We start from the raw sequence: 11,453 nt of genomic DNA on the forward strand, positions 1-11,453 counted from the left end.
GAGATGAGATGAGATCAAATCCTATCTGAACACTTTAATAGGACTATGCAGACAGGACTCTCTGCGTGCTTGCAGATTTGCATTCCTCTTTGTGATTTATTTTTTTTTGTATTTTTGTATCCCATGTATGTTGATGTATGTATTACGGTTTTTGACTTGATTTAATTAAAAAAAAGAAAGAAAGAAAGAAAAAGTTTTTGAGTGGAACCTTTGTTTGGAAATCGGGGAATGTTTTTAGTGTGACACCCAGGAGTTCCACTGCAGTCAGTGTGAGTAATGGAGGGCAGAGCGAGCAGGGGCCGCGGTGGGTCGTGGAGAAGAGGCGGCAGTGCTGCCGTTAATGACACCGGCAGTCCCGGAGACCGGAGAGGTCGCGGGAGAGGCGGCCATCACCGCGGAAGAGGGAAAAGGGACCATTACCGAGGAAGAGGCCGCGGTTTTCCCAGCGATGGCGCTGCAGACTTTATTCACCGGGTGAGTGAGTGCTTATTGAACCAAAGCTCACCGTTCCAAATAGCGACCTGCTTCCTATCATGCTGCACTAGGTAGGGTACTAAATCACAGCAGTGCGACCCGTGTAGTGCACTACCCTTATAACCAAGAGGCGTTTGGGATTCGGCGGTGGCTGGTGATGTGTAAACACTAATAAAGTGACCGGATGTAAACACTGTCAGTTTCAAAGGCCCGAAGCTGTATATAAACAATCTGACATGTGTAACTGTCCTCTATCACAGTTTTATTAATTCATCCCACCTCTCAGCATGCTTAACGTTAGAACCGTTTGTTCGATTTTAACACTAATTACATATTGAGCCGATATTTCGATACCGATATTTCGATACCGATATTTTGATACCGATATTTCTTTTTTTTTTTTAACCCTTTGATGCAAAACATGGGTGAAAAGTGACCCGGCTGAGTTTTTATCTTCTATATCTTTGCAATAAATTAATTCCATCATTCAGTATTCAAGGTATTCCTCAATTAACTTGTTTTTGATCATCATACATCCTTATTTTATTTTTTCCTTTCTTACTTTTTGAATAAAAACCCTTTTTGTATCACTACCCTTCTAATGCACAACATGGGTCAAAAACGACCTGCATTCATTTTCCAGGTTATTTCATGTATGGCTGAGTGTTTCTATGAGATACTTTTGAAATAAATTCATTTTGTCATTTACTTTTCCAAATATGCAGTAAATATCTTGTTTTTGTTTAGCACAAATCATCATTTTTATTTTTCCTTTCTTAAGTTAGGAACAAGCACAGCTTTTGTAATTCTACATCAAGTTTACACACATGGGTCAGAAACGACCCGCATGCATTTACTCCAGCGTTTGGTGGGAACTGTGAATTGTGCTTGTGTCAGACATTTCACAGCTCAGCACAGCGCCCTTTGCCCATCTAATACATGTAAGTAATGTTTTTCAATTGTTCTAACATTACCTTAGAAAAAAATTGATTATGTTTAGGTTACCTTGAGAGTGAGTAGATTACTTGTCAGAAAGTTACAAGTAATTACTATTAGCTACCGAGCTGTTGACATATTCTACTTTAGTTAGCTAATTTTATTGCAGTTGGCTTAGCTAACTACATAGTTAATAAATAAATAACTGGCCCCATTCACTGCTAAAGTAATTACCTGAAACAAATTATTATTATAGTATTAAGACATTTAATTTTAAATCATACTTGGATGACCCATGTGTAGTAATATAAAAAGTATTTTTGTTCATAAAGTAGGAAAGAAAAAATTAAATTAATGATTTGTGGTAATTAAAAACAAGATATTTAAAGAATACTTGGAATATTCAATCATGAAATAAATTGATTTCAAAAGATAGAGCAAAGAAAAATTCAGTCAGCATGAAATAACCTGGAAAATGAATGCGGGTCATTTTTGACCCATGTTGTGCATTAGAAGGGGTGTGCATATGTTTTGCATCAAAGGGTTAAAGTAGGCCTATATAAACTCATGGGTGTCGGAAGCATTTTTAATGTGGAGGGGACACACTGGTGGGGGTCTGGGGGTCCTCCTCTAGAAAATTTTTATGCGTCTGCCACCGTAAGGTGCAGGAGGCATTATGTTTTCGGGTTGTCCGTCTGTCCGTCCCGAAACCTTGTGAACACACTATCTCCAAGGCGAATGAAAGGAATTTCACCAAACTTTCACCATATATATACACACACACACACTAGGGTGACCATTTCCATAACACCAAAAAGGAGGACATTATTTGGATGGGGGGTCTGGGGGCCCTCCCCCAGAAAATTTTGTATTTCTTAGATGCAATTTCCTGCATTCTAATCAATTTCAGGGTGAATAATGGCAAATCCCATCTGATTCATAGCCCTCAAATTTTTATGTAAACCGCAGTGGCAAGATTGAGAATGGATTATTTTTATGCAAGTCACTCAAGTTTGGTGAAATCAACATCGCAATTTTGTAGGGTTAAAGATTGATTGTGGGGAAAAAAAGAGTAAGGTCAAAGCATTCATAGTATTTATTATAATTCATGTATTAGCTCTTAATTGGCTAGAGAACACAGTATTTATATTTATTAAAAACATTTGCCGCTTTTCCACGACCAACGCGGCTGAGTTGGGCTGAGCCGTGCGGTGCTGAGTCGAGCTGAGTCGGGCTGAGCGGGGCTGTTGAAGTTGCATTTCGACTATAACCGCGCTGAACTGTGCTGGCTGGAAGTGGGTGGACACATTGGGTGGAGTTAGCGAAAGTGGGTTGACGTCACGTGATGTCGTTATGCGGCGCAAACGGTGACATCAGTGATCTTTTAAGCGGTAGTCTCACAACCCGGATAGTAAACAATAAACATGGAGGACATGGAGTCGTTAGTGTTGCTGGTCTTGGTGCTGTGGCTTGTTGTCACCGACAACGCCAACAGATACTGGGAAGAGCGTATAGATGAGGCGAGGCGCATAAGGCTTCATAATTCTCGTAATTCGTAATTCTTCTTCTTCCGGGTTTGCGGTGTTTACAGATCCCAGCGTGCTCGCGGGGCGTGTGTGGGCATGTGAGGACACTCCTCCTCACCAATCAGTGCACAGGGGAGTGTCTCCTCACGCCCCTAGCCCCACTCGGCTCGGTTTGGCTCGCTTCAGCCCTACTCCAAAACCGTGCGAGTTTTGGGGGCTAAGCAGGACTGAAGCGAGCTGAGTCGTGCTGCTCTTAGATAGTCGAAACGCGAGCCGTATCGGGCTGAAGTGAGCTGAGAAAGGGTAGTGGAAAAGGGCCAATTGTGGAGTTAACAAACCACTGAAATTAAACTTAAGGTGCTGAGTACCAAAAAGCACAACATTTGTAGATTCTCAAAGAACAAATAGGCAACATAACCAGCAACATTATAAAACGTTTTAAAACAGTATATCATGCTTCAGTCTTTCAGTGTCTTCAGAATTCATAGGTGTCTTTGTGTGTGTGTGTGTGTGTGTGTGTGATCAATACTTTTGACGTAGCCTGGCCAGTACAGTTGAATGTGTTAGCATTGCTGTTCGCCTCGGCATCATCAAAGTCGACTCGTCTGCTGACAGAACTGTCCGAAATAAATACAATCCTCTCCGTGTATCTGTTGTAGTAGCTGTAGATATAGTAGATGTGCATTTGCACTGTCATCCATATCCTAACAAGTTAAGTTGTGAGCAGCTGGTCTACCGGACAGACTCGTGTTTCCAAGTCCCAGCCAGGGCCAGGGGGGCAGGGCACTAGGCATGCGCCAGGAAGATCATCAAAGGATAGAGCGCAACGCGTTCTAGAACGCAACGCCTCACGGTGCGGAGTTCGCATTGCATGCCAAAAAACATCGAGCCATAGACTCTTTATTGTAGATTACTAGTGTGCAGCACAGATCTGCAGTTTCCCTACAAAACGTTATTCTAGAACTCTGCTCTTCCAGTCTGGCAAGTCGATATTATATAATTCTGCTCATCGTCTCTAAAAGGAGGACAAATGTGCGTCCGGCTTGATGCTGCGCCGGACGCCGGACAAGACATTGAAAAGACGGACGGTCTGGCCTAAAGCCGGACGTCTGGCCACCCTAACACACACACACACACATACATACATACATACATACATACATATAGTGTGTGTGTGTGTATATATATATATGTGTATATGAGTGTTTAGGGCCTCTGCATGCTCTTGCGACAAGGCTTTCGCAGATAGCTTTTCGCAGACAGTTGTAATTTATCGTTGAGCGGGGAGTAATAGGCGTGTGCGATGTTATTCACCGCCACAACGCAAGGGGGCGCGAAGTCGCGAAATTGCTAGGAGTAGTTGGTGGGTGTGGTTAGTGGAGTGTTTATCCTCCGGTTACTTATAATGACTAGAACTGGAGTCGTATAGATGTACGTACTTCCTCACTTCCTCGATCAACCGCTCTTCGTGCTGCTCCATCTTCGCTCGTGTTTTTAAAAATGGCGGTCGTGAAAACAAACCAAACCGGGAAAGTAGGGAAGCGGAAGTGCGTGTACAGCGGATGTAGAGTGGACCAATCAGAGCCCTCTTGTCTGCGACGCTGTCTGCGAGGCTTCTGCGGTGGTCACAATTTTTGGGAGGTGCGCGCAGAGCGTCTGCGAAGGTGGGGGGGCTACGCAGACACTATCTGCGATGCCATCTGCAAGGACTGGGTTGTCAGCATAAATTGGCCTTTAGTCTACATCTAGTTCTTATCTAGAGAGTTTATACTGTTTATATTGTTTGTTTTTTCAATTATTCTATTTTTATTTAGTATTGCATTGCTTGTTTGCACCGTGGGTAAGAGAGGATATGGAATCAATTTTGTGCCAAAATGTTCATACAATACTTTTGAAATATCAAACAAAAATGACAAATCAAAATACAAAAAAAGAAAAAGGCAATTTTTTTAGATTGTCAAACAAATTATTCGTGTAATCGTGCAAAATATCAGTCTATTACTCTTCAGAAACCTTTTATTTTTGTTCTGCGTCTTTCTCAGTTTTGTTTGACGTAATTTATTTTGGTTGCAATTCCAGCTTTCTCGTTTGCGCTCCCTGACTTTTTGCTTGCAGTTTTGGCACAAACTTCGTGTGGGTGGGCTGTCCAGGAATGCATTCCCATTAGCTAACTTGTGTTTGACTGACAGCTCCGCTCAGCCATTCCCTACTCGGATTCTGGCGGACTGTTTGACGAGTGACCGATCCATTGACGGTAAACAAGGATCGAGTGGACTTCAGTGGCGACTGTGATATTGAATTAATTCAACAAAGTGTAAGTTCAATATCATAGTCGCCACTGAAGTCCACTCCATCCTTGTTTACCGTCAATGGATCGGTGGATCCATGACATATCAAATGTTTAAACTGAGAAAATGTATCATTTAAAGAGAAAAATTAGGTGATTTTAAATTTCATGACAACAACACATCTCAAAAAAGTTGGGACAAGGCCATGTTTACCACTGTGAGACATCCCCTTTTCTCTTTACAACAGTCTGTAAACGTCTGGGGACTGAGGAGACAAGTTGCTCAAGTTTAGGGATAGGAATGTTAACCCATTCTTGTCTAATGTAGGATTCTAGTTGCTCAACTGTCTTAGGTCTTTTTTGTTGTATCTTCCGTTTTATGATGCGCCAAATGTTTTCTATGGGTGAAGGATCTGGACTGCAGGCTGGCCAGTTCAGTACCCAGACCCTTCTTCTACGCAGCCATGATGCTGTAATTGATGCAGTATGTGGTTTGGCATTGTCATGTTGGAAAATGCAAGGTCTTCCCTGAAAGAGACGTCGTCTGGATGGGAGCATATGTTGCTCTAGAATCTGGATATACCTTTCAGCATTGATGGTGTCTTTCCAGATGTGTAAGCTGCCCATGCCACACGCACTAATGCAACCCCATACCATCAGAGATGCAGGCTTCTAAACTGAGCGCTGATGACAACTTGGGTCGTCCTTCTCCTCTTTAGTCCGAATGACACGGCGTCCCTGATTTCCATAAAGAACTTCAAATTTTGATTCATCTAACCACAGAACAGTTTTCCACTTTGCCACAGTCCATTTTAAATGAGCCTTGGCCCAGAGAAGACGTCTGTGTTTCTGGATCATGTTTAGATACGGCTTCTTCTTTGAACTATAGAGTTTTAGCTGGCAACGGCGGATGGCACGGTGAATTGTGTTCACAGATAATGTTCTCTGGAAATATTCCTGAGCCCATTTTGTGATTTCCAATACAGAAGCATACCTGTATGTGATGCAGTGCCGTCTAAGGGCCCGAAGATCACGGGCACCCAGTATGGTTTTCCAGCCTTGACCCTTACGCACAGAGATTCTTCCAGATTCTCTGAATCTTTTGATGATATTATGCACTGTAGATGATGATATGTTCAAACTCTTTGCAATTTTACACTGTCGAACTCCTTTCTGATATTGCTCCACTATTTGTCGGCGCAGAATTAGGGGGATTGGTGATCCTCTTCCCATCTTTACTTCTGAGAGCCGCTGCCACTCCAAGATGCTCTTTTTATACCCAGTCATGTTAATGACCTATTGCCAATTGACCTAATGAGTTGCAATTTGGTCCTCCAGCTGTTCCTTTTTTGTACCTTTAACTTTTCCAGCCTCTTATTGCCCCTGTCCCAACTTTTTTGAGATGTGTTGCTGTCATGAAATTTCAAATGAGCCAATATTTGGCATGAAATTTCAAAATGTCTCACTTTCGACATCTGATATGTTGTCTATGTTCTATTGTGAATACAATATCAGTTTTTGAGATTTGTAAATTATTGCATTCCGTTTTTATTTACAATTTGTACTTTGTCCCAACTTTTTTGGAATCGGGGTTGTACTTAAGTCAAAGTACAGATCCCGCTGGTCTAATGTGACGCTGATACAAGTGAAAGTTGTCCAGTCAAATTTTTACTTTAGTTAAAGTACTGAAATACTTGCTTTTAAAAATACTTCAGTATTAAAAGTACATTTTCTGTCAACGCATCACTATATTATTGCCACAACGCTTACAAAACCTAACACTGCTACCAAGGACAGAAATGTGAATTCACAAACTGAGCGCGTGCTGTGCCATCATGGTGGTTTAACGTTAAGCTAGCTAGTCAGTGAGGCTCCACCTGACATGTTAGCAAACTCTTTTCAAACTCGAAATCATATTGGGTAGCTAACACTACTTGAAAAGAGAGATTTCTACATTGTTTATTTGGCAGGATTATGCTAAAACATATTTCTGAAAGGTCTTCAGATAAGTTAACGTTATTCATGTTAGCGTAACTCCGTTTTTACATGCTATCTAATAGTGTCCAAGTTAACGAGCTATGTGTTAGCGTTAGCCGTGGACAAGGCGATGGCAACTTGGCGGGCGAATACATAGAAAGTCATTTGACTAACCAGACTGCATAGCTACGTTTGCGACGTTATCGCTAGCACTAAAAGCACAGACAACTTCGTTGCAAGCTTTCTCTTGGAATGAAACGTTGATATACCTTGATATGCTTCTGCAGGCTGGACGGCGAGTTTTTATAGGCCGTGATATGGTTTGTTTTACGCAAACATTTAAAGTGAAACGTATCTTTAATCCTTTCAGAAAACTGAAACGTGGGCTGGATGGATATACCAGAAGTGAACATAAACCCATGCATGCAGGGCATTCTCAGTCAAAAGGGATTAATGATCCAAAAGTGGAGTGTGGTCCATTAACACAAGAACTTATTGCCATGTTTGTGTTCAGCAAACAAGCAAGTTATTAAAATCAAGAAGTACACTCAAAAGAATAGAAACCACTCAATGGGATTCGATCCTTACATGTTAACACAGAAGGATTTTTCCGATGAAAGAAAAATGTACTAGCTAAATTTGACATGAATAGAATAAAATTTGATCATATTGTAGCCAGAGCTAAATACAAAGACAATAGTTCTGCATACTATTAACTTAATGTGAAGATAATCAATAGATTTAACTTTTTTTTTTAAAGATTCTGTATGTTTTTAGTCTTTTGTATTTGTAATTATTTGTATCTGTACATGCACAACCCCACACGCTCTGCTGATCAACTTATCGTGTTGAAATAGTTATTCGTTCATTCATTATGAGTTGGAAAATCGACCATCCATTGAGTTCCCTGACATCTCAAACTGCCTGGTGCTGCAGACATCGTTCTGCATGGACACACAGGTGAAAACCTGGAAGAGCATGGATGAGAACAGCTTTTTACATGTGGCTGGTTAAAGATCTGGGGATCAAGACACAAGATACAGTTAGGTCCATAAATATTTGGACAGAGACAGCATTTTTCTAATTTTGGTTCTGTACATTACCACAATGAATTTTGAACAAAACAATTCAGATGCAGTTGAAGTTCAGACTTTCAGCTTTAATTCAGTGGGTTGAGCAAAATGATTGCATAAAAATGTGAGGAACTAAAGCATTTTTTAAACACAATCCCTTCATTTCAGGGGCTCAAAAGTAATTGGACAAATTAAATTATTGTAAATAAAATGTTAATTTCTAATACTTGGTTGAAAACGCTTTGTTGGCAATGACTGCCTGAAGTCTTGAACTCATGGACATCACCAGACGCTGTGTTTCCTCCTTTTTAATGCTCTGCCAGGCCTTTACTGCAGCGGTTTTCAGTTGCTGTCTGTTTGTGGGCCTTTCTGTCTGAAGTTTAGTCTTTAACAAGTGAAATGCATGCTCAATTGGGTTGAGCTCAGGTGGCTGACTTGGCCATTCAAGAATATTCCACTTCTTTGCTTTAATAAACTCCTGGGTTGCTTTGGCTTTGTTTTGGGTCACTGTCCATCTGTATTATGAAACGCCGACCAATCAGTTTGGCTGCATTTGGCTGGATTTGAGCACACAGTATGTCTCTGAATACCTCAGAATTCATCCGGCTGCTTCTGTCCTGTGTCACATCATCAATAAACACTAGTGACCCAGTGCCACTGGCAGCCATGCATGCCCAAGCCATCACACTGCCTCCGCCGTGTTTTACAGATGATGTGGTATGCTTTGGATCATGAGCTGTACCACGTGTTTGCCATACTTTTTTCTTGCCATCATTCTGGTAGAGGTTGATCTTGGTTTCATCTGTCCAAAGAATGTTCTTCCAGAACTGTGCTGGCTTTTTTAGATGTTTTTTAGCAAAGTCCAATCTAGCCTTTTTATTCTTGAGGCTTATGAGTGGCTTGCACCGTGCAGTGAACCCTCTGTATTTACTTTCATGCAGGCTTCTCTTTATGGTAGATTTGGATCTTGATACACCTACTTCCTGGAGAGTGTTGTTCACTTGGTTGGCTGTTGTGAAGGGGTTTCTCTTCACCATGGAAATTATTCTGCAATCATCCACTACTGTTGTCTTCTGTGGGCGTCCAGGTCTTTTTGCACTGATGAGTTCCCCAGTGCTTGCTTTCTTTCTCAGGATGTACCAAACTGTAGATTTTGCCACTCCTAATATTGTAGCAATTTCTCGGATGGTTTTTTTTTCTGGTTTTGCAGCTTAAGGATGGCTTGTTTCACCTGCATGGAGAGCTCCTTTGACCGCATGTTTTCTTCACAGCAAAATCTTCCAAATGCAAGCACCACACCTCAAATCAACTCCAGGCCTTTTATCTGCTTAATTGAGAATGACATAACGAAGGAATTGCCCACACCTGCCCATGAAATAGCCTTTGAGTCAATTGTCCAATTACTTTTGGTCCCTTTAAAAACAGGGTGGCACATGTTAAGGAGCTGAAACTCCTAAACCCTTCATCCAATTTTAATGTGGATACCCTCAAATGAAAGCTGAAAGTCTGGACTTTGTCCATTATATAACTAGAATATGTTTCAGTAAATAGGTAAAAAAAACCAAAATTTGTGTCAGTGTCCAAATATATATGGACCTAACTGTAAATCCTGTATCGTTTTTGCCCGGGTAAATAGGAGTTATTTCTGGGCTTTTGTACGTGTCTTTGCAATGGTTGTGAGGATGCCAGAAGTCTTAGTATCGGGTGTAAACAAACCACAGCTGTTCGATTCTCGATCCTCCCTGCTCTTCTCTCCCAGCAGGCATGACCGATCCATATAATTTACCCACAAACGTATTTCTGTTTTCTGCACGTGCACGCTGTGTAAATGCAAAGGAGGAATGTGACAATAATAAAGACTTGTTCTTCTTAATTTACCCACAAATTTATTTATTTCATTTGAAAGGTGTATGTCAAACCAGCTACCAGATTTGGGACGTGACAGCATCCTGAACTATTTAGTATTTGGCTTCAAACTTGAAAAAAATTCGCGGTCCGCTAATGGGCCGCGGCCCAGTGGTTGAGAAATGCTGCTCCAAAACACACTGATAGCTTTGAGTAGTGTGAAGATGTATGTTCCGTACCATAGCCTACAATAAAAATCACAAAATAAAAGATGTCTTCTATCAGGAATATTTAGGAAAAGGCAGGTGGCACTAATGTTAAGCATCCATGTCAAAAACAGAACACACTAATGTGCTTGACTGTAACAAAAAATATAAAATAAAAATGTTACACAAACATGATGCATTTCAAAAACAAAAGATTTGATTCTGATACCATGGAACTACATGGCAGGGAACTTGGATTTGGTTTGTTGTGCTGCTGGCACTTGTGTGCATTTAACAATGTTGTACAAATGTTTCATCAAAAAAAAAAAGTCCAATTCTGACACCGTGGAACTAAACGAAAAAATCCCAGTCCTTGTCTCCAGTTTGAGTCCGAATGCCGTTAATGCACGAGTCCAAGTCTGAGCCGTCAGCGCTCAAGTCTAAGTCAAGTCCTGCACCCTTAAGATTAGGGCACGAGTCGGACTCGAGTCTGAGTCCTGGACTTGAGTACTACAAGCCTGATGGTAAGATTAGATTAAATTATTGCTATAATATCCGATATATGTACAGCAAGCAGGGCGGGCAAAAAAACATGAATAACACAGCTTTTTACCGAAAGAACTTATCAAGCCAAGATGAGGAAATAAGCACAAATAAAATAAGAACATCTCAAGCACTACAAATATGAACCTATAACCTATAGTATTTAAGGCTAGACAGCAAGATATACAGTGGTGCTTGAAAGTTTGTGAACCCTTTAGAATTTTCTATATTTCTGCGTAAATATGACCCTAAAACATCAGATTTTCACACAAGTCCTAAAAGTAGATAAAGAGAACCCAGTTAAACAAATGAGACAAAAATATTATACTTGGTCATTTATTTATTGAGGAAAATGATCCAATATTACATATCTGGTGAGTGGCAAAAGTATGTGAACCTCTAGGATTAGCAGTTAATTTGAAGGTGAAATTAGTGTCAGGTGTTTTCAATCAATGGGATGACAATCAGGTGTGAGTGGGCACCCTGTTTTATTTAAAGAACAGGGATCTATCAAAGTCTGATCTTCACAACACATGTTTGTGGAAGTGTATCATGGCATGAACAAAGGAGATTTCTGAGGACATCA

The 11,453-nt window shown here is 40.8% G+C and overlaps 1 protein-coding gene across 1 annotated transcript in view; it reads left to right on the forward strand.

Moving 5' to 3' along the window:
• Window positions 1-231: 231 nt before the first annotated feature.
• The window catches only part of aven (apoptosis, caspase activation inhibitor), a 143,982-nt gene continuing 132,760 nt past the window's right edge, over window positions 232-11,453 (forward strand). Inside the window, exon 1 of the mRNA XM_060917833.1 lies at window positions 232-474. Within this exon, the coding sequence (XP_060773816.1) occupies window positions 277-474 (198 nt within the window). The 5' untranslated portion in view covers window positions 232-276. The remainder of the gene's footprint in view (window positions 475-11,453) is intronic.

This window comes from Neoarius graeffei, chromosome 3, assembly GCF_027579695.1.
Source record: "Neoarius graeffei isolate fNeoGra1 chromosome 3, fNeoGra1.pri, whole genome shotgun sequence".
Lineage (NCBI taxonomy): Eukaryota > Metazoa > Chordata > Actinopteri > Siluriformes > Ariidae > Neoarius > Neoarius graeffei.